The 23,830-nt window shown below is 41.4% G+C and overlaps 2 protein-coding genes across 4 annotated transcripts in view; one reads left to right on the top strand and one right to left on the bottom strand.

The window, feature by feature from the left end:
* Positions 1-19,648, top strand: part of SPIDR (scaffold protein involved in DNA repair) — a 199,162-nt gene extending 179,514 nt beyond the window's left edge. The window contains exons 12-20 of one of the 3 annotated variants that reach the window (XM_064653599.1): positions 1,369-1,456; positions 3,747-3,890; positions 3,985-4,044; positions 7,605-7,803; positions 8,791-8,943; positions 14,328-14,421; positions 15,921-16,035; positions 16,513-16,566; positions 18,990-19,648. In XM_064653599.1, the coding sequence (XP_064509669.1) occupies positions 1,369-1,456; positions 3,747-3,890; positions 3,985-4,044; positions 7,605-7,803; positions 8,791-8,943; positions 14,328-14,421; positions 15,921-16,035; positions 16,513-16,566; positions 18,990-19,124 (1,042 nt within the window). In that variant the 3' untranslated portion in view covers positions 19,125-19,648. The other 2 variants (XM_064653609.1, XM_064653617.1) reach the window with 2 other exon arrangements.
* Positions 19,649-21,012: 1,364 nt separating this feature from the next.
* Positions 21,013-22,804, bottom strand: CEBPD (CCAAT enhancer binding protein delta). The gene has a single exon (XM_064653642.1). It carries the CDS (start codon positions 22,486-22,488, stop codon positions 21,463-21,465), a length of 1,026 nt encoding a protein of 341 aa, XP_064509712.1. The 5' UTR covers positions 22,489-22,804; the 3' UTR covers positions 21,013-21,462.
* Positions 22,805-23,830: the final 1,026 nt, after the last annotated feature.

The following is a 23,830-nucleotide window of genomic DNA, read 5'->3' as shown; positions in this document are numbered from 1 at the left end:
TTGATGAAAAAAATGTTGTAAGAAGTTCAGTCTGTAGACACCCAAAATCTAAGCACTTAAGGATTTGGAGAAAGACTAGGAAAATGCAGAAATAAGTAAGCTTAAGCAGAAGTGAGCTAAAAGCAGAACTTTGAAAGGAAAGTTTCCATGACCCCTTGAAGAGAAGCAGCATAATGCAACATGCTTCAGCCCTGTACCAGAGTATGTGGTTTCCTTCTAAGCAGTTGGGTTTAGAAGATAATACTACTTCTAGCAGGTTTTGGACTTCATTTTTTAAAGCTGCATCAGAAATAGTGGGGTTTTTTTATTGGAGGAAAAGACAACTTGTTCATAGAGTCAGTGTAGGGTTAAAATCCAGACCTCAGTACTTCAACTGCACAGAAGAGAGGACTGGGACAAGATAACTCAGAGCTTTAACTTAAAAATGCATGCCTCTTCAAGCTGGTTATCTGTAGCTATTTCCCCTCCCTCAGCTGTTTTCCTGGCCTCTCCCTCAGATGTTACTGCTTGTCCAGCAAGGATGCTCCATCAACTCACAAGGCAGCCACTGAACTGCTGCAAAGTATAGCTTTGTTTGCTAAAGAGTCTGCCACATCTTACCTTAATATGCTGGGCTGTTAATTTTATGTTTGTTTTTAAATCAAAAGTGTGAAACTTGGAAAATAAATAAATAAATAAATAAATAAATAGAATGGAATGGAATGGAATGGAATGGAATGGAATGGAATGGAATGGAATAGAATAGAATAGAATAGAATAGAATAGAATAGAATAGAATAGAATAGAATAGAATAGAATAGAATAGAATAGAATAGAATAGAATAGAATAACTAAATGGGCAACTGTGTAGGAGGGAGACAATCCTCTGCTCATGTACTCAAGATAACAAAATCTTGCCTGTTTCTCTATATCTGATAATAACTGACTTTCCTGAAAGCAGTTGCAATCAGCTGTTAGCAACAAAAAACAAGAAATGAAAATTTTAGAAGAAAAACTTTTTTTTAATAGTTAAATAGTTGAAAGCCATTTTTTAAAAGAGGTTGTACTAGTATCCGTGTCCTTCCCAAGCTAGTGTTTACCCCAGTTCCCCTGAATTTTGTCATGTAGCAAGCTGTTTGTAGCAAAGGATTAAATATGACTTTTTTGTCACTGAATGTGATACATCCCTTCCCTCCCTCTCCACCCTGCAGCAGAAATGATGGAGATTTAATTAGACCAAATCAAAACCAGCTTCCAGAAAATAAATATGATTTTAAATTGTTTTCATAATCATGCAATGGTTTAAATTACATTTCTTAATGAATCTTTTTAATATAATGTGTAACACTGGAAAATATTTTAAACCTGATTTTACTGGTCTCTTTGAAGGGCATTAGGACTTTTTAGTCTGATAGACAGTCTGTGGCCTCCAGTAGTGCCTGTAAAAGTTCCCGGACAAAGTCAAGATGCTGAAATGGTAAGTTTTATTATTATGAGTATGATTTTTTTCACCCACAACTAGTATTTTTGTTGGTGGTTTACTTTGGGAATCAAGATTCTTTCCCTCTGTTTACCTACTAAGTTTTGTTTTACTGATTCTGACAACCTCCCAGGCTAACCTGAAGCTCTCTGGATCAGCAACATATTTCCAAAATGATGCAATTATCCCCTTATTAATCCTCTAGAGCTAGAATGGTAAGATGTCCAGACAAATTCTTCCTCTCTCCTCCTTGCAGGAGGAAAGAGATAGTAGATAGCATGGAGCCAGCTGAGAAATACAGGGATACTAACTTGTTCTTTAGAAGCACTTTTTAGCCTTAGGTTTGAAAGTACTTTTCCAAAGATTAACTTCTGTGAAGACAGACTGACTGCTGGAAGCAGGTCTTCCTCTAATTAGGATAACTTTGACTGATACTTGTTTCATATGAGGTCAGTTGAAGGATGAAAACAAAACTAATTACTAAAATAATGTTTCTTTGTTTTTAGAGGGTGGGGAGGTATAAAAATGGATTTAAAGTATGTTACTATGTATTTGCAAAGCTCAATTCACATCTGTAATTTTCCTTTAATTAGCTTTTGTCTTTGAAAAGGAGCTCTGTCATATCAAGTGTCATTTTGGTAATACGAGATCATTTGAGAAGCTTCTGGGTAGCCAAGTGCTTGTTGTTCTTGAATAGGCTGTTCTTTGGGGAAAAAGTCTGTGGTATTAAAAATTTGGTTTAGACCATAAGGGAGTCAAGTGAGATGCAGGTTCTAGAAAAAAAAATAAGGAGAAAGCTGGAAATAAACAAGTTTCAAAACCAGGGAACATTAAAGATGGATACTGCTGTTTATTTCTAAAGTCTGAGAATCTTTTATCTCCAATGTGGAGTGTTCTTTACACTGCCCAGAGGGTTATACTGAAGAATGAAAAGCTCAGACCTTAGTTATATAAAAAATCAAAACTGAAACTGAGTGAAATAGCTGTACTCTCCTTAACTCTCCCTTTCATCTGCATGTTTTAGAAGTCTCAGAGAAATGGATGCTTTTCTGCATTAAAATAGTGTGGGCAACAGAATGGGAATATCCATGGCTGGAGCAAAGCTCTTAAATGTTGTTTAGGGTTGTTATGACTCTGATTTTTTTCTATTTTATTAGCAATCTGAAAATGGAAGAAACTTTCCATAATCATGTAGTTTACACTTCTGTCATGGGTTTGAAATGGTAATTCATTCCACGAAGAATCACAACTTGCATTCTAATGCTGCATGTTTTTGGCTGAGTGGATTTCTTTCACTTGAGATACATTTTTCTTGATACAAACATTATAGCTTTATGCACAGTTTTACGGAAGCAGTTTTATATACAGGTACATAAATAATATTGCCAGCATGATGATAATGTTATTGGGAAGAGGTCTATGGAACTGATTTCTTTTGAGCCATATATACATTTAGATGCCTTCTTTACTGGTGACAGAGGCAAACAGAGTTTGGGTATCAGCTTCTTTTGCTTTTTTCTTTATGCAGATTCTTTTTAATGGGTGGGCAGCTGTCTTTAGTAGATTCATATTTCTTCTATGAAATTAGGAGCTTTATTAACAACAAACATTGCCAAAAGAGTATTTTGCCATAAAAATTATCTTCTAGCATTGTCTTTTCTGACAAGTCTTTCTAGTTTGAGACCTCTTTAAGTGGTGGTTGATAAAGTTGTTACGTCATGGTACTTTTTAAGGGAGAAAGAAAAATCTGGCATAACACAAAGAGAGCAGTTCTTGCAGCTCTTGCATTCCTGTTCTTCATTATCTCCTTGTGCTGTCCTGGATTTAATTTGGCAGCTTTAAAAGTTCGGCAGCTGTTTATTATCACAAAAACCCACCCACATGCAAAAGTCCCCAAATCTCAGAAAAGTTATGGACGTTAAAAAAAAAAAAATAGTCAAGGCACTCCTACCATACAGTAAAAAAATGCAAAACAACAAAAAGCACCTTGAAAGAGTCACTGTGTTTGCCAAGTGTGCCAAATCATGAGTTGTTTTTGTGATGAGGATCAACGTCAGATTATGGAAAGAATGATGCACAAAAGCTGATTTCACTTATAACTTATGAATGTTGGTTTATTAAGTCAACTTCTACATCAGAGTCCTTGTTATTAACCATATAATTTTGTTTCCCCATCCCTCTTAAAATATAAGTTGTTTTGTTCATTTTGCCTATTATCGAAAAACTTGACTGGCCAAATTAAAGTACCTGTTTTAAGGTCACTTTTCTTTTCTTTACTTTTTAATAGGTGACAACTAATCTTCCTCCTCCCAGCTTCTGTTATATTCTTACTGTTCAGTCTGGTGAAGTACATGTGGAAGTGGATGAGGAAGAACAGATTTCTAATTTGTACCAGCCACCAGCTGTTCATGGTCTAAAGGAAATTCTTCGGGTAATCTGCTTTACAAATCAGATAACAAGTACTTTTTACCACTGGATCTCTGGTATCAAGTTTGTCTCATTCCCTATTTTTGTACTATTTTCAGATCGATGGTTGTAACAAGCGTTGTAGCTTTGGGGCGCAAGTGCTCTATCTAAGGCTGCAGGTAATCTTTTCACTTAGTATTGAATTCAGCATAAAATCAGCATGTTGTTTATGTGAAGAAGCCATCATTCATCTTGTTTCGGAGAAAACCCAAAACCTTCTGGAATTAACTTCAAGAGTTGTATGGGCAGAATTATCATCATGTGTAAAATGCTTGTGAATATGGGTGAAATGAATTGCATCTCCAGTTTCAATGCCACTCAACCTAGAAAGTGAATTACTCCTGAATAAATTGCTATCTTACCAGAGGCAATCTTGCACCCTGAAAAGGGAGCTTGCAGTGGAGACTCCATTTATCGCTAAATGCTGTCCTTAGGTACGTAGCAAATCTTGCTATGCAATGCTCCCAGTCAGTCGAATGTTGAGGCATAGAATGGAACAGATGATGGTTATATAAAAATACAGTTTTGCTCTTTTCATGCAAGTATGTGGATGATTTTCACTGACTTCCATAGAAGCCCCTCAGGCAAATTTGGCTTTTATGGTCCAGTAAGTAGTAAAAGGGAGGAACCCTTAGGTAAATACATCTGCCATCCATACTGTGCCAGAAAGCTTACAATTATATTTTATTTGTTTCTGAATGATGCTACAATTTTCTTTCAAAATGTTGCTAACTCCCTTAGTAGTTAAAGGAATTTCTTGTTGCTGATTTATTTATTTTTTCCTGGTGACTGGATCCTTAGTACAGCCAGCACTGAATTCTGGTGGAGAATAATTTGCAATTGTCCATCAGCTCCACAAGAAACAAAGTGTGAATCAAAGCATATGAACCAAAGACAAAGAAATTCCAGAACAGCCAGCAAAATAGCTGGAGATGCTTCCCACCAGTGGAGACATAAATTTAATTTAGGTCTTGCCCTTTTGCTTCAGAAGCCAATGAGTTATGATTTAATTTTTAGGCAGGGAGTACTTTTAACTCCAGAGACGAGGGGTATCTTTTGTGTTTTCTCCATGCTAAGCAAGAATGTAACAGAGCATTTGCAAACATGAAATTAGGGCTAGCTTGATGGGATCTTTAGCCTTCTAACAGAAAGACACATACATGTGTTAACTTCTATTTCCAAGAAACCTGTTCTAGTGCAAAATAAAATAAAATTGCAGACTAGAGGCATCCTAGCCAAACATTTTTTGTATTCAGGAATGTCTACATCTGAGATGCTGATGTGGGTCATCAGTATTCTTCTGTAAAAGCTCTTCATCACTGAATTAGAGAAAAGATGAAGCATGCAGGAACAGATGTGATTTTGAAGAATGGAATATTAACTAACAGATAAAAAAATCTATGATTTTTTCTTTCTACTTGGAGGTTTATTAGCTGTTTTTTTTTAATGACTATTCACTTGCCGAACTGTAAGCACATAAGTGAATAACGTGAGTGCTCACAAATTTTTTTAAAGTAATGATGGAAAAGCAATAGAAGATATTCTTCTTATGTTTAACTTTCTGGATAAGTCCTCTAGGAATGTAAAGGTAATGTATTACTTGCCTAATCCTCCCAGAAGAAGATCACGAACAGCAGCTTGTTTCCTGCAGTTGCCTTTGCCAAGAGGACATACCTTTGACATGAAAAATCACCAAGTTGTAATAAGTGAGGAAGGGACTATGATTTGGTTTATTTTGCAGATTTATAATTATTAAATAATCTGCTATGTGAGCTAATTCAGGTGTACTTTAAAAAACAGTATTTAGTCTCTGCAGCTACAGTATTAACTACTTAAATTAATACTACTTAATTTGTGTAAAGTGGGAATGGAAATATGTTTTTATTATTACTCAGAATCTGTACTGTGGTTCAGAAGGAATATGAGGAAATATATTCCATCTGTGGTTAAGGAGCTGTCCTTCCTTATAACTCAATCCTGCTGCTATTTGTCTGTTGTGTCCTCTCTGTTCTGAACAAATTGTCACACATAGCAAGATGATGATTTTATACTAACTTGTGATTTTTGCTGTTATTATTATTTACTTTTTGAATGATTCTTCTGAAACACAGCTTTTCATGTTATTAATTCTCAGGGGATAGATGTAAAAATCCTTTCTTTGAAGCTGTCCTAATGCTATCTAGGTAGAGAAGGTACTCAAATGTATGTAGTTAGTAGGCAAAGAAACAGCATCAATGCACTAGGCAGCATATATTTCATTAGGGCATAACTGTGATATCTGAGTTGTAAATTTTCCCAGTAACTTTACAATTACCACGTTTGCTTTAAAAGCTGCTAGCATGAACAGAAAGCTGGATTTAGTGTGGTTAATGGTGCCAAGATTCGAATTCAACTAAAGACAAAAAGTTGGGGTTCTCGTTGCATTACCTTATGCTAGAGACATGCAACTTCGGGAATAAAATGGTATGTGTCTCTCCAATCATTGTAGTATTCAATTTTCAGTTAAATGTTTTAAGTGTGAATTTTTGATCAGCAGACTAATTAGAAAGATCAACAAAAACATTTTAAATTAAGGAAGTTATTTAATCTTAGTCAAATACTTTAAAATATTAGAATCTGAAAATTTACACATTGCTTGCATTGGTAAATGCAAAATATCCATTTTTCTAAAGCTTGGGAAAATTCACATACACACATAGATACTATAAGCTGTGTAAAAAAAAATCAACCAAACAAACAAAACAAAATAAAAGCACTAATCATCAAATTGTAACCCAACTGATTTTGTTAGAGATTCAGGAATAAGCACTGATGTGTATGTAATGTCTGTCTTGTTCATTATCCCAGTGTGAAAAATTTAAAAAACACTCCTGATGGTGTGTTGATTATTTTCAGATACAAGGACTGAGCTGAAATGTAGGGGGTTTATTCATTGATTATGATGGACCTTAATTCAGTCATACCATGATATTTTTATACCTGTCTTGGGCAGAAAACTTACATTGTCATTGCGAATTCCTGTGTCTCTTACTTATGAGTTATCTACTTCCTTAACTTTATGCATCATTGAAATATTTAGAGCTTTGTTCAACTGAAAGAAAAAGCTCCAACTTTGTAACTTGCAGTAGCTATTAACCAAGGACTAGACAGTAGCTGTTAACCAAGGACTGGAATTCCTGAGAATCTGATAACAGGACCTAGAAAATATGCTCACAAAGGAATAATATTAGTAGTAGCAATAGTCTTTCCTTCTTTTTTTTTTTTTAAGGCAAAAATTATGTAAGTCTTAGTAAAACCATCCGGTTAGCTTTATATATATATATATATATATCATATATTTTATCTAAATAAATAATACATATTTTTTATAAAATATATTTTCAAATCCCATGTAGAGTCCAAGTGAATTATGATAAAGTGTGATGGTTGACAGAAGTAAAGCCAAGATTCCAGAGTGTCAACCTCGGAAACTTAATTTAAGGTAGAGATGTTTGTATCTGCAGTAAGGAATAATGAAAAATTCTAGTAAAGCTTTGACTCATTATCCTGTGCAAGCCCTAAATGTAATAATTTCTGTCAGTTTTATTAATTATTTAAATATAAGAATGTTTAGTCTTTCCTTCTGTTAAAAAAAAATTAGCAATTGAATTCCAATTTTGTATTTTTTTTTTAATGATAGACAAAACACAGTGTTCCTATAACTCAAAGAGAGATTTTGTTGTTTGTGACTGACTCCACATTGCAAGATGTGGTTCATATGACTCCAAAAGTTGTTGCTGTGGCAGTCACTGCATCATGTGCTCTCAGTACGGAAATCACAGAAGCCCTCGGTGTTACCTCGCGACTTGTCTTCTTCAAGGATGCACTGTGGGGAAATGGTAAGTTTTACTTGTGGTTTTGAAGCAGTTGGAGTCACAAAGAAATAGCATCCCTATCTATGACACCACAATATGCAACCTCTAGAGACTTTCGTTCTCAGATGAAGATGAGACTTCGCAAGTTTGGCATGAGAAATTTGAAAGGGGTTGTAATTAGAGCTTTCCTCTAAGGTTTCTTTTTTTATATTTTTAGCTTGATCTCCAAAGTAAATGAGAAATTCAGTAATCTTGTTGTATGTCCACTAATATTACTGTCAGTCTTCCCTGATGATATTTGAATCTGATAACGTGTCAGTTGAATTTGCTAGCTGACAGAAGACTCAAAAATATTAAGAAACTCATGTGTCCCTAGATATACAAATTTTACAAGCTCTCCTATACCATCTTTGGTGTGAGCCTTTGCCACCACACAGATCATGAAATTATGGTGGTTCACTACTTTCATCTTCAGTTACTCTTTTTATGAGGTTCAATTTGTGTGCTGTATAGTGACTGCTTGGGTAGTTCACATCTCACGCCTTCAGTCACTTCCAACATGTAAGTGAACTGAAAATACAAAACTGTGCAAATGACTGTGTCCTGAAGCAAAAATCTCTGCTTTAGAGAATAAAACACTGCATGCACCTACTCTTTGTAATCTTGGAAACAAAGTAAGACCACCTCAAGGGGTGCCCAAGCTTATTACTAGGGAAGAGATGGTAACCTGTTTTCAGGGAGCGTGGTTCAATGCATTCTGGGTGGCATCAGACTCTCTTCTGCCGTGTTCAAATTTTTAAAACTTCTTTTTTTCCCTGGGAGTTGTGAAGTGTATCAAGAGCATGATGCATGTATCACTGAAAGGAAAATATTTTGTCATTGAGAAAACCTGATGGAGTGTATTCATCTGTTCAGTAGCTGGCAGAGATTGTTGTCTTTATTGGCCATGACAATTAACATGGTCACCTTTTTCCTTGTTACTGTACTGAGTTGAAATGTCTTTGTTGGCAGGTAGGATTATTTGTGTTGAACGTACTGTTCTCTTATTACAAAAGCCTCTTTTGTGCTCGGCTGCCAGTGCTGACCTCAGTGAGCTGACTGGCCCTGTCAGACTCGATGAGCTGGATTCTACAACACAGGCCAACTCCATTTGTGCTCTAAGAGGTTTGTATGGCCTTTCCTGAAATGAATGTGGTTAATTATTTGTGCTCACTTTAATCTTTTATGTCTTTATATTGATTTCTTGCACAAACAGCGTGGAGGGATAAAAAAAGCACAGCATTGCTGTGGGTCATTAGAATATTTACGATTTTATACTTCTTTGTGGGCTTTGTTTGCCTGTTGCTGGCCAAGCTCTGTTCCCACTTACTCATTCCCCAAAATAAATGTTTAATGTACAATCTGTTTCATTATATTCCTTCCTTCACTGTCTTCTTTCAGGAGCCTTCTGTTCATATTAGCCTTGTTGATGTTAGCAGCAGTGAGGTATACCAATATTTTTTAGGCAGATGGATAAGATATGTTACCCAGATCCTGAATGGTAGGGGTTAGTGACTGATTTCCCTGAAGCGTTGCTGCAGTGGGACAATTTAGTGTTTTGCCATACTAATCTAGCATAACTTGGCCAATATTTGCTCACCAGCCACTTTGGATCATAGGTTTGTCTAATATCTCAGTTCTACCACAAACCATGCAGAAATATTTCTTACAATGTATTTTCTAACATTTCCTAATCATGCAGAAACATTTCCTACTGTGTGTTTTCTAATGCTTTGTCCAGACAGCTTCTTAAGCCTCCCAGCTGTAGAGTGCCTATAGGAAAATGTCCTTAAAAGCCCAACAATTCTTGGCTTTTAAAGACTATTTCCTTTCTTAATTTAACTCTTATGATTCCAGGAGCCCTTATAGAAAATTCCTGATACAGATTGACATTTACACCTTTAAGTATTCACTGGATGAATGAACTTTAAAATTGTAGAAAATAATGGTTTACAAATTAATCCTTCCAGCTATAATGTCATGCACTAAGAAGACAGTTTGAAACCATGCAAAGCCTTTACTAAACATACCTTCTGCTACGGTAGAGCCACAAGTTCACAATACCTCTGTGATTAATAAATGAGTCCCTTGCAGTGCAAATGTTGAACTCTAACAGCTCATAATGAAAACCAATCACAACTAGAGGCACTTCACTCAAAGCCTTGATTGTTACGTACATCTTGCATTGATATAGTTACTTGAAAGATATTTCTGTCACTGGGTATGAAATGCTTTTTGACTTTTTTTTTAACGTTTCCAATAGTTATGCTAGGAATTGTCAACATTCTGCTGTTAGTTTTTTGTATGAGAAGTGCCTTTTCTTGTTGACAGTGTGCATAGTAGGATAAAGCAAACATTTCTCTGTCCTTTCTTTTTCCAGTAGAGCAAAGAAAATACACCTTTGTGAGCTGTTGTGTAAACAAGTACTTACTTTACATACATGGGAGATGTCATGCTTTACCTGTTCTGTATTACAGATAGAAGAATGACAAAAGGAGAAATTAATCCTACAACCTTGTCTTGTTTAATCTGGAATTTGTGCAGTTATCACTATGTTCCCACGCCTGGATACCAACACAGAATATAAAGTATCTTCTTTATACCTATGCTACTGATATATATAGACCATAACTCTCACTCTTATGTGTAACTGAAATAACTTAATAGCATTTAAGAGATACAGTCACTGGTTTGGATTTCATTTAGTTAGTGCCTACATTTTCCTGCCGAAGTAGTGAAACTAATAGCATTGACTCTACTTTGTTGGTGGGAGAATATGTATTTGATGGAGTAATGCATGGAGGAAAATGTATAATCTCTAAAATTCAGTCACTGTCCCTGTCTGTTAACTCAGAGAGTTGTTAGTCTGGCTTCCAACATGAAGCAGTCTTACTTCATTCACTCTTTTTCTTTGTGCATTCTTTTACTTCCTGTACTTTCAGTCACCTACATGTGCTGTACATAGGCATCCTCCCACCTAACTCTTAAAAAAGCTTCACAGGCTTTACTCTACCCCTTCTTTGAAAGGAACTTCTGAAGTTCCTCCAGTTCAAGCTCCTGCTTACAGCTGGGCCCTGAGCAACTTGGTACAACTCTGGTCTGGATGAACTTCAGAGGTTCCTCCCCCATCGAAATGGACAATGTTGCAGATCCAATGAGTTTGTCAGAAATTCTTGTTTCGGGGAGGTCCAGTCATACCAGCTGTGGGATGGAGTGTGTTGCTCTTCAACAGATGAGTGAAAACCTGTGGTTGTTTTCTAATAAAAAGTTTATTCATCTTTGCAAGATGAATCTGTGGTTTTCACCTGTGAGCTCAGGGTTAATATATTTATTTTCTTATCACTGTGCATTGGAATGTAATTTCCAACCTCTTTTTTCTGCATAGTAGCAGTCAGGATGACTTAAATGTTGGCAGTTCATACTGCACGAAATTGTTTTTCCTCTTAATCATGCTTATGAGCAAATTCTAGTTAGTCCATACCACATATGATATGTGGGAATATTACTTGATTAATGATATTTGCCTAGTATGTGACTCACCACCAGTGATTGAATTTTGACGTTGAATGTTTTCATATTGAAGTCTTTATTCAGGGGTGTGGTTTTTTTTCAGTTTTCCTCTTAATAGTGTGACTAAAATGGGGTCAATCAGCTTACCTAGGTTTTTCTTTTTGATTGAACTTTTCCCCTTCCTGTCCCATTACTCTGGGCAACTGATTGGGAAAAAAAACCCAAAACCAAACACATTGATTTTTGAATGTTTCAACCAGATTGTTACTTTGCATTCCACACAAGAGACCTGTTTTGTCAGGTGTTGTCCTATTGTCAATCTCTTCTTAATGATGTCAGCCACAACTCATTAAAAATAGCAAATAGGTGAAAATCTAATTTTGGCTTTTCCATTGAAAAGAAGGATCTTGGGAAAATATTCAAAAGATTTGTGAATGTTAAGCAAAATCAAGAGTCTTGTCAAAGATGTGCAACAATTCAGCAGTTTAAACTTGAGAAATCACTTTGCATACAGGGTGCCCAAGACTGTTGCTGGTTTGAGTTGGTCTGACTTCAGTGATGTCTGGTGGTTTTCTCAAGGGAACTCTACATTGTCATCAAAATAAACCACTGTACATAATCTCATCAGTATGATCCTGATTAATTTCCTTCAAATGTACTTGCATTACTTGTGCATTGGCATCCTGCAGATGCAGTATGGCACAGAGCTGGGAGAAAGAAGAGTCTTAGAGAGAAACACATCTGTCAGAAAAGGGGATTTGTTTTGTTTTTAAAATGATTTTTTAATTAAAAAGGTAACATATTCAGCAAACCAATTGATAGCTTTTCTTTTTGATAAACAATAATCATAGAATCTTTTATGTTGAAAAGGATTTTTAAGATCACTGAGTCCAACCATTAACCCATCACTGCCAAATAAACCACTTAAACCATGCCCCCCATGTCTTTTAAATACCTCCAGAGGTGGTAACTCCATCAGTTCCCTGGGCAGCTGTTCCAATGCTTGACCACCCTTTCAGTGAAGAAATTCTTCCTAAAAGCCAATCTAAACCTCCCATGGCACAACTTGAGGCCATTGCCTCTCGTCCGGACACTTGTTACCTGGGAGAAGAGGTTGACCCCCTACTTGGCAACAGCCTCCTTTCAGATAGTTGTGGAGACCAAGAAGGTCCCCCTGAGCCTCCTTTTCTCCAGGCTAAACAACCCCAGCTCCCCTTCACCAGCTCCATTGCTCTTCTCTGGACATGCTCCAGCACCTCAATGTCCCTCTTGTAGTGAGGGGCCCAAAACTCAACATGGTACTCAAGGTGCATCCTCATCATTGCTCAGTACAGGGGGACAATCACTGCCCTGATCCTGCTGGCCACACTACTGCTGATACAGGCCAGGATGCCATTGGCCTTCTTGGCCACCTGGGCACACTGCTGGCTCATGTTCGTCCACTGTCGACCAGCTCCACAAAGTCTTTTTCCACTGGGCAGCTTTCCAGCTGCTTTTCCCCCAGCCTGTAGCACTGACTGGGGCTGTTATGACCCAAGTGCACGACCTGACACTTTGGCATGTTGAACCTCATACCACTGGCCTTGGCCCATGGATCCAGATCCCTCTGCAGAGCCTTCCTGTCCTCCAGCAGATCAACACTCCCACCCAACTTGGTGTCGTCTGGGAACTGACTGAAGGTGCACTCGATCCCCTTGTCTAAATCATTGATAAAGAGATTAAACAGTACTGGCCCCAACACTGAGGCCTGGGGAACACCACTTGTGACTGGCCACCAACTGGATTTAACTCTGTTCAGCATTCACATCATTCAAAGAGAAACATGCCTGTGCTGTGGCAGAGAGCATCCTACCTTGTAGTAGCAAGTGCTGATGGAAACTCCAAGCTTATCACAAACACTGAATAATCAAAATTATTTCTGTAGGAGTCCAAGGGGTTAAATAGAATTGCTTATTCTGTCACTGTAATGCATGTAGTTTCAATGTATGCTTAGCAATTGGGTCGTAAATGTTGTATTTGAGAAGCAGCTTTCCATATCTTCAGACTCCCTGTCCTTTGAATTCACAAAGAAAATCTTACAGTTTTGTAGTTTAGGTGTAGCTCCCTCCTTGCTCCAGGAGAACCAGAAAAGTAAGGGATTAACAGCCTGCTTTACAGTCCAGACGGTGTAAATGCTCCATAGTCTCCAAGGCTTTCTTCTGTTGCATGTGGTATAGAATGTGAGATTCTTGCTCAATAGGAGCTGGATTTTTTAGTCTGTAGTTCTGTTGTATTAGTGAGGTTTTATTTTAGTGTAATTTTGTTCTTACAGGTGAATACTCAGATGTGTTTTTCTCCATAAATAATTCTCATAATATCATCATATTGTTACCATAAAATATAATACGCTCTTTATTGGCTTCTCATAAAACCCTGAATATATTTTTTCTTGCCAAAACTAGTGAGGCCCTTTTTATTAGTCCAAAGTATCTTTGGCATTCCCTTCTTAGGCACACACTTAAGTCTGTGGGCCAGGTCTAATCTCTCTTAAATCAGTATAAATGAAGAATAACTCCATTTAATCTGTATTGTTGTTTTCAAAAGGGATTGGGGCTTCTCATTGGTTTATGTTTCCTAAATATCAATATCAAGCTATCCGATCTGATGATTTTTTTAGCTGTTTATTGCCAAGGAAACATCAGAGGACCAGAAAGAAAGCAAACAAGCGAAAACAAATCAGAAAAGCAATAAAATCCAAACCAAAAGAACTGAGCCTGTTTGGAAAGTCAATTGTCAATTATCTACCTTCTGGTATTTTTAGAGTGTAACATACTGTGCTGTACTTTCATCCCTTGTTGGAGGGACCAAGGAGAAAGGGAGCGAGATTGTTGAAAGAGCCGATTCTTGCTCTGACAAGTCCTAAGCTGTGGGTCAGAAAGGCTCAAACCTGCTGTGAAGCCAAGAGAGACTGTGTTTGCTGGCTTAATGTTAGCATTTTGTAAGAATTCCATGTTCTGCAGGTACTGTTGTTGGAGTTAACGAGAGCACTGCTTTCTCCTGGCCTACATGCGACAGATGTGGAAATGGAAAGTTGGAACTGTGTCCCCAGGACAGGTGAGAGTCAGCATGCTCCGGAGCACTCCAGGTGTTTTGTAGATGTAGCCATAATAGCAATAGGTGATGCAATGATTCCTGCAGGCACAGGCTGCACTTTGCTCCTTCCTAGAACTAAGACGTAGTATTTTTATTGCTGATGAACTGATAAAGCCTGCAAGGTTACATTAATTTATTAAGAAAGATACAAGTAGATATGAAATGGTTTGATTTTGCAGTTACTACTTTTTTAAAAAATCAGTCTTAAAGCCTTGTTTATAAAGACTTCATAGCCCACTGCATTATAATGTTAGTTTTAATAAACATACACATAAACTACAGGTCTGATTTTAAGTTCCTTTAAAAGTAGCTGCATGTGTTTGTGTGCCCTGCCTTGTTACTCTGTGCACCCCCAATTCACCTCATTTTTATACTGAACTGTGATCTTTGCTGAGATTTATCTAAGTGTGGAAGAGTTGTGTTTCAGACCTACTGAATTTATCACCTTTCTAAAAAGGACATTGAATAATTCTGGCAGTATGGCTGTCCTGAATGTGAAGACTGACTATACAGGACCTGTTACCACTTGAAATGCTGAACCTGGGTCACACTGGCATGCTTTTGGAAAGCCTACCCTTCAGCTGCCTAGCCAGCTTCCTCTTGTAGAGACTGAGATACCTGGTGGAATAAAAACCCAGCAGGACAAGAGTAGTCAAAGTGTAAAAAGAAGGAAAGAAAGAAAGAAAGAAAGAAAAAGATAGAAAGGAGAGGTTCTTTCTACTGGAAAAGCTTACAAAAACTATAAGGAGCAGTTGGGCGGGTTTGATCCTATTGAAATAGATAACATTTTCCTAAATATGAGAAGATTTATTGCTTATGCTTTGTTACATATAGTCCTTGAGGGAAAAAAAGATGAAAATAAAAAACAAGTGACCTATATTGTATTGTCATGCAAAAACTAAGGACGTGTGTATGTTCACATAGTAGTGTCGTTCAATTAAAAAAATATCTCACCTGTGAAGGACATTTTTGCTTCCTTTGGAGAATGAATGAAGTATCATGGTTTGTTTAAGAAGTGCTTCCAACAAGCACTTATAGCTGAACTTAATTTTGTTCAGTGTGCATTGAAAACACTGAACATTTGCTGAATGAGGGCCTAAGTCAATAAGTTGCTTGGGCCAAATGTATACTACAAATTTTCCTGTGCCATAACTTTTAGAAAGTTATGAGATTAATATTTGCTTAAGTGGGGTGACTATAAATAGCAACCTCCCTCCATATTGCCAGAACTTATAAAAGGAAGATCCTCTGCCAGAAGAGTTTAGGTCCTCCAAGAGTTACTGCCAGCAGAAGAGCTTTATTTGCTATTATCAACTGAATCCCTACCAAGGCTTTCCCACTGAAAGTCTACCAGCAAACTATTTTACAGAATAAACTAGTTGGGTTTTTATTTGTTTTGATTTACAGCTGATAGGTTTTCCACTTCTCTGTGTTTTTCCAACATTATTTGTGTGTTTCAGAGAATTGCTGTATTGCAAACAATGCTCTGAAGTTGTCTTTACACCGGTTTTGAAAATGCAGCTGGAAGTCTTCTTGAGTTGTCCATCCCGATCTCAGAGTACAGTAAAAGTAAAGGTATGGCATGAAATAAGGTTCTGTGTATTGTATGTAGACACATAGGTACTCTAAGGCACACTTTTACAAAAAGCTTTGTCAGAAGACAAAATATGTAAGACTATCCCATAATTTAATCTGATACTAAACTTGTGTTTCACTGGGCTAAGAACCCAGTTTCAAGATCTTGCTCAAATAATACAATCATCGAGTTCACACTGAGGTTTGCAAACTGTTCTATGGCCCAGATGAAGGGCTTATTAGGTTGGGCCCTGGGAAACCTCAGTCTCCCCAGTCTAAAAGGAGTGCTTATTTCTAGACTTCCATTCTGAACATCGTTTGTGTCTTCTCTGTTTTCTTGGCCAGAGAAATAAAAACATTTGATATTAAAATGATAAAGCTTTCTTCTATGTGACTGTTTTAACCTGCAAGCAGAACGTCTTTGCATATGTATAAGATTTTTGTCATGAACAAAACCTGTGAATTTTCTCATTCCAGCTGTTGCAAAGGACAATCTCTTCTCTCCTGATGTCCTCCACCAGTGAGGATGGGGTAGGTATAATGAATGCTGATTGAAGGAAGTTAAACTACATAACTTACTGTAGACGCAGAGTACAGGAGACATGAATCAGGTGGGAAGATAGTCATATCATAGAAGTGGAAAGGATTCCTGGAGGTTGTTGTCCAACCTCCTATCCACACTGAGCTATTGCCAATGTAGAGGCAAGTCGGCTATGACTTTTGTTGGCAGGGTCTTGAAAACTTCCAGTGATAGAGATTCTGACTTTCCAGGCAGTTCGTTTCAGAACTGCACTAGGAGATTGCACTTTCTTGTGTCCAGCCTGTGATTTGGGTGGGCTGGGCCCTTTGGCAATCCCACCTTCCAGCTGCTGATGTCCTGCTGTCTCATGACTATGATCAGACTGACACCTTCCTTTGTTGAAGAGGGATGCTGCAGATGGGCTGTGTGGACATCTTTAGCTCAGCTGCGGATCTGCAGAGCTACCTGCAAACTGCACCATGTCCAGGCACTCAGAGCTGTGACAGGCAGCACTGGGCTTTTAGTCCATTTTCTGGCTGAGGATCCAAAGACAGCAGACATACAGTCCAAGTACTGGCAGGTGGAAGTAGTAGAGGAATTTGCAAATTGTGTGCAAGGTACTACTTTATAATGGTATGAATGAAACACACATAAGCCACGGGGATCCATGGGCTAAAGTACAGTTTATGTAATCGTGAAGTAGTTATTCCTTTAATCTGAGATATCAGAAGAACTCTGACATTTGACACAGTGACCCAGATTTATCACAGGTGAAGGAGGCACCCGGATAGGTGCCTGGCTGGCATTGGCTGCCAGATGGCCAGCAGGGAAGGAGCGGCACCTTTAGAGAGTCATTAAGTCCAGTTAGGATCCCAAGATTCTCCCCTCTCCCTTGCACGTGGAAGGGAGCAAAGGTTGGCTCGTTGTCTTGTTTTATCATCCCAGTTAAGTATCTTCAGTGACATGTATTGGGGTCAGTTTGCTTTCCCTGTCTTACAAGTTTTACAGCATTTTGCTATTACATGCTCCATGGTTTTAATGGAATTTATGGTAATATTGAAAGTGGAAAGTTACTCTGAAATCATAAATTATTTTTCTTATGTGGGAGGGTGTATATTTCGTTTAAGCAAATTGATAGAAGAAATTTCCAAAATGTGTTTGCTTCTTTAATAGCAATTAAGTCTTGCTGAGTTTTACAGGATGTGCCTGGTTTGGTCACAGACTAGCAAAACATAGTTCTTTTTCAAGTTATTAGAACTCAAACAACCTCTTTTTCATGTTTCAATGTGTATAATGCCAGCATTTAGAAGTCTGGCAACTTAGATTTTTTTTCTTCCCTAGCTGAAATGCAGGGATAAAGATTAATCATAAGAAATAATACTTGAGGTGTCATTTTTTTGCCAGTGCTGCTGAAGTTTCTTAAGGGTGTAGCTTTGTAATCAATTTTTTTGGCAAGGAGATTGGTTTTAGCTGTTGCTGGCCCTGGATGCTTGTTCCTTACTTTGTGGCAGCCCTTCTGTCACACCAGTAGAGCTGTTTGTGCAGCTGCACAGTGAACTGGACTGCAGAACCGGTCTGGGGTAAAAAAATCTAGGGGAAAAAAAGGAAAAAGATTGTTTATACCTTGAACCAGACAACAGGCGTGGGTATCACATACCTGTAGAGAAGCACAGCCCAGATGAAAGCAGGGGCATGGTCAGGGGCTGGTCATAGACAAGACCCATCAGGGAAAGAAATGGATGTGAACTTGCCATCTGAGATACCCTCTGAAGCAAGGTATCAACTATCATTGTTACCAGTTCTTCTGTTAACGTGCTGTCTCCTCTTAGTGAAGCCATCCCAGCCTTGCATCCCTCTCCTCCACACAGAATACAGTCTCTACAAATTTGCTCAGGCACAACTCATGGGTAAAATGCTGGTCAGATCATTAAACAGGAGGGACTGTGTAGGTGCTGGTGATGGTAAAAGATGCATGAACAACACAAAGTTAAAGTGGAGGGAGTGGGTAGAGTAAAAAGGGTAACAAAGTGGTTTTTCCTTTAGTGGATCAGTTAGCCAAAGTAATCAATATACAAGTATGTATATACACATTGCCAGCACATGGGAAGTGCTGCGTGTGTCAGAAAGTGAGATAAAGGGAGCACGTGCAGGTTATGCTTCAGCAAAATTGACTTCAACATCACTGTAACTTTTTAGATTTTTAAACAGCTTGTTTTTAAACCCCGGTCGGGAAGCAGCAGTTGAGGCAGGAGTGTGATCTAATTATTGAAAATTAATGTATTCATTCTATCAGTTCTAACGTACCCTTCTGAGTCCTTTAAAAAAGTTGTCTGTTGGAAGAGGATCTTGCAGGCTGCATCTTCCCAGCTGAATGCTGTTTAGAACAGAATGTCCAGGACTGTTTGTTTTACTCACCATGCTTTTATTCCCGCAGACTTACGAGGTGCAGAGCGTGCTGGGAAAGGAGGTGGGGTTATTGAACTGCTACGTCCACTCTGTAACCAGTCACCCCAACTGTGTTGCACTGGAGGAAATTGTTCTTCTGGAAGCTGCAGCAAGACAGAAGTGAACTCTAGTCAGCTATTATAGTATCTGTGGACTTTGTAATGTGGTTATCTGTTAACTAGTGCCACAGATAATGTGTAATGCAAGTGTGATAAGCATTAAGATAGTTTATTAAAACTGTGATTTACAAAGCACATTGTGCTATCACTGAAAAAATATCCATATAAAAAAAACCTGTTTAACTTTCTGAACTCTTTCGGATCAGTTCAGAGTTTAAGAATACAGTTCTTTGGTATGTTTGCTGTTTATGTATGTAAAACATCTCGTTCTGGAAGTTTTTAATGGTTGTGATTTTTTTTTTTATACAATACTGTAAATATTATGTGTCAATGGAAAATATTTTACTGATATTTTTTGAAATAAATACTTTGCTATAGGCAGTGAATAGTGGTTTAAGCTGAGTTTTATCAGTGGATTCCAGACCAGCTGCAAAATGCCACGTGGTGCACAAATTCTGAGTTGTTATCACCTTGCAATAATTGTTATACAGACAGAGATTTGAATAAAGCTTATATTTTGAAGTGTCAAGCACATATAAAGTTAATGTTTTACAGCTAATTGGTCTTTAAGCATAGAAGTACTGCGTTATCTGTAGCTTCCCACAGAACGGGTGTTTCATTATACAGTTTCTGTTACGGGTAAGGAGCAAACTGCTTTGTAGGCCATGTAACTATCCTCACCCAGACTGTGGAGACATGGATTACAGATCAGATAAATAGTATCAAAATCTTCCTCTGTGTGTATAATTGTAAGAATTATTGTAAGAGTTAGAGACTGGATTTTTTTCCCCTTTCACAGTATTTAAAAGCCCCTTACAGGTCAGAGGAGGAGGAATGAGTGGTTTTGCACAGGTCTCGTATGGGATTAACTAGCAGAAAAAGAACAACGAACTTGCCACACTGATCATTCCTGTGGCTCAGACTGATAGCAAACAGGCTTATGTATGCCATGATTACTAAAGGAACGACCCAGCTTTTGAAATCCCCTTTTCCCCCCCTCCTCCAAATATTTCAGTCTCTTACCTGCCTTCCTGTAAGGAAAGAGGGGACCTCAGCCGATTCCTGTGTAGAGGATACTGGTGTGTATGGGAAACCGAGGCTCCCCTTTGAAATTAGCAAGATTTCAGTCTCTGGGACAGCTGGAGGTGCTTATTGTGTCAGGCCATTTTTCTGCCAGTGCCCTACAGAAGCTGTCATCTTTGTGCATGCACTACCGAAATTCAGACAAGTTGCCTGACCTTTCATGATATATTCACTCAGTCAGGCAGCATTGCCTGCTCTCACTTTTGCTAGCAGGGACCAGTGAAAGTGCCCAGCTCCTACAGTTCTACAGCCTACAGCAGGATGAAGCCTGTGGGTGCAACATCATCTCTGGGACTCACTATATCTGGTTCCAAAACTCCAGAACACCTGAGTGTAGGTGCAGCTTTGCATTATCTGGAATGGAAACCCCTTGGAGGTTTTTCAGCATAAATTTTAACCAGTGGTGTTCCTGTGGTCACGTGTACTTTTTTTCATAAAATACTGTGTTTCTGGCAGAGTCCTGGTCACAGAGCAGCCCCTCTTGCTGTGCAGCTGCTCAGTCCCAGTCAGCGCCGCGGCAACCCCTGACTCAGCATTCCGGCCCAGCGATGACGCTCCGGGGGAAGCAGACTTCGCAACCCCCACGGCCGAGGAGTCTCACGATTGTTCGCACCCCTGCATCGCTCTCTGGATGCTTTGGGACATAACTTGGCGCCCCTCGCCCCCAGCTTTCCCTCACCTCCCCGTTTCAGCTGCTGGGACCCGTCCCGCCTTGTCCCCTCACCCCGTGTTCAGCTCCCTCCCCGGGAAGCGCAGCTTCCCCCGCCGCCGGCCGGCTGCTGTCACGACACAGAGCAAACGAGAGCAGGGTTGATTTAAAATGCTTTTCTTTATTCTTAGAAATGCTGTAAAAATCGATATAAAAGGTCGAGCATGCTCAGTCTTTTTTATCCATCCTACTGTCTAAAATACATGGGATTTTGAATCATTTTAACAGATGTACCATAGCTGCATCGGTATGAGTAAAATGTAGAAAAGACGAAAACTATCATTACAAAAATAATTTAAGGGGAGAAAAGAAAAAAATATATTTAGCTTTTTTTCCCTTTTTCGCAAGTTTCGTGGTGAAAGACCCAGGCATCGCCCCACGTCGCTGCCACATTCCGAGCGCGGCCGCGGAGCCGGCACGTCCCGCCGCGGCTCCGCGCCTCCTCCCGTGCGCGGCCCGGCCCGGGACGCCGCGGCATGGCCCGGCACGGCCCTCTGAGGTATTTATCCACCGTCTCCCGGAGTCCGTCTCTCCGTCCCGCTCCCCCCCGGTTACCGGCAGTCGGTGCCCGAGCCGGGCTGGAGGAAGGAGGCGCTAGGCAGCTGCTTGAAGAAGTGCCGGAGGCTGGTCAAGTCCCGGGTGAGCTGCTCGATCTTCTTGTGCAGCTTCTCATTCTCGGCCGAGAGCTCCAGCAGCTTCTGCTGCATCTCCTGGTTGCGCCGCTTCGCCTTGTCGCGGCTCTTGCGCACGGCGATGTTGTTGCGCTCCCGGCGCTGCCGGTACTCGGGGCTAAACCTGTCCACGCACTTCTTGCCTCCCCGCTCCTTGCCCCCGGCGGCGGCCGGCGGCGGGACGCCCTGCGCCGGCCTGGGCACGGCGGCGGCGGCGGGGCCCGGGGAGCGGGTGCTGCAGCTGGAGGGGGAACTGCTGCCCGGCGGCTCGGGGGAGGTGGGTGGCGTGGGCTGCCCGCTCAGGTTCATGATGGTCTGGGCGCAGGTGGCGATTTGCGAGGGCAGCAGCGAAGAGGAGAGGTCGCTGTCGCTCCAGTCCGGCTCCTGCTTCAGAGCGCCGCGGGAGGAGGAGGAGGAAGAAGAGGAGGAGGAGGAGGAGGAGGCGGTGCGGGGCTCGGCGCCCAGCAGGGTGGTCATGGCAGCGCCGAGGTCCTTGGCGGGGTCGCGGCCGGCGCCGCCGCCCGGCGGCAAATACTCGCCGTAGTCCCCGCCCCGCTCGGGCTTGTGGTTGCTGTTGAAGAGGTCGGCGAAGAGCTCGTCGTTGCAGAGCTCCAGGTTGGGCACGGCCGACATAGAGTCAATGTAAGAGCTGAAGTCGATGGCGCTCTCGTCCTCGTACATGGCCGGGGCGGCGGCGCTCAGCTCCGCCAGGTTGGTGCCGCTGCCCCCCAGGCCGCCCCCCGCTTCCTCGCCGCTCATCCCGCAGCCGCCACGGGCCCCCGGCTTGCAGGCGGGACCCGGCCCGCCGCCGCTGCCCACCTTGGCGTCGTAGAAGTTGGCGGGCTCCAGGCACCAGCTCTTATAACATGCCGGGGAGTCCAGGCTGTAGAGAGCGGCGGCGCTCATCGGCGAGCGGGACGCGGCGCCGCACGGCCGCGGCGCGGGGACTCCGGACCGCGGGCACCAAACGCCGCTCCGCGACGGTCGCAGCTCCAGCCTCTGCCACGGGCAGGTGGGAGCGGGGCTGCTGCTGCTGCTGCCGCCGCTGCTGGCACAGCTGGTACTGCTGGTACTGCTGCTCCTCGGTGCCACCGGTGCTCCCGCTGCAGCCCCGCCGTCGCCTCCCCGAGGGGCCGATCCGGGCTCGGGTCACGCCGTGAGCAGCGGTAGGAGGCGGGGATGGGACAAGGCGTCTCAGGACCTGGGAGCGAAACGCCCGCTCGGTCCCTTCTTATACGGCGCGGGCCCCGCCTCCTGCCCCTGACGGGGAACGAGTTATTCCCGGCACCCCCGGGGACCCGGGGGCGGGAGCGGGTGGGGTGCGCGGCCGCGGAGGCAGGGCTCCCGCCGCGGAGAGCTGCCACCTCCCGGCCGAGGGTGGCCGCCGTCGGGGACGGCCCCCGCCACGGGGACGGGACGGTGCGGGCGCCTCTCGGGCTCCTGCCGCCCTCCCTGCACCGTCACGTCCCCGGGGAGTGCTGCCGGTACCGGACCCCCGTTGCCACGGCTGAGCGTTAGTTTTCCCTTTTCCACCCGGGCCAGCGGGAAAGCTGGCTGGAAAGGCTCATTTTACCCCTCCACCACCACGGCGCTTCATCCCCCCACGCAGTTCCCCAGCGGCGCCTTGGATGAAGCGATACGGGAAAGATGCTGCCTGCCCCACGCGTGTCTCTGTGTATCACCCGAGCGCCCTCCCGAGGCTCCGCTACCCCCTCTGTAGCACGGGGAGCTTCACCCGAGAAGGATGTAAATCCACCCCCTTCGGTGAGAGAGTCCGCTTGGACTTCTTGCAGGACGCTCCGGTGGGAAAGGGATGTTTGAGGCATCTTTAGCTACTTCATGCTGTCTGCGTGAAGTTATACCTCTTTTTAAAAACTTGCATTAAGTAATTACACATGTCGCCCTCTCCTCCTTGCATCCCACAAACTATTACTATTAAATCGGCAAGCATCAGAGAAATGAAAATACTTTAATTTAAAAGATGTGAAATGCACAAATTTTCTAGTTCCTAACAGTTTCTAGAAGCCTGGCTTCACCCCCAAATGCTCCACTGACTGAGTTATAAAAGAAACACGTAACAAAACACCCTTAAAAAATTATTTTTAAAATATTTATTTATTTTCCCAGAAGACCCCTCTAGATTTATGATAGGACTAACCCAGGCACTGACTTCCCAGCCCAGCACTCATCTGATGCTGCTGGCATAAAGCTGTGCCCTGCAGAGTACAGTGCCACTCATCCCAAGGTG

This window comes from Pseudopipra pipra, chromosome 1, assembly GCF_036250125.1.
Source record: "Pseudopipra pipra isolate bDixPip1 chromosome 1, bDixPip1.hap1, whole genome shotgun sequence".
NCBI lineage: Eukaryota > Metazoa > Chordata > Aves > Passeriformes > Pipridae > Pseudopipra > Pseudopipra pipra.
This window is presented reverse-complemented; position numbering and strand designations above follow the sequence as displayed.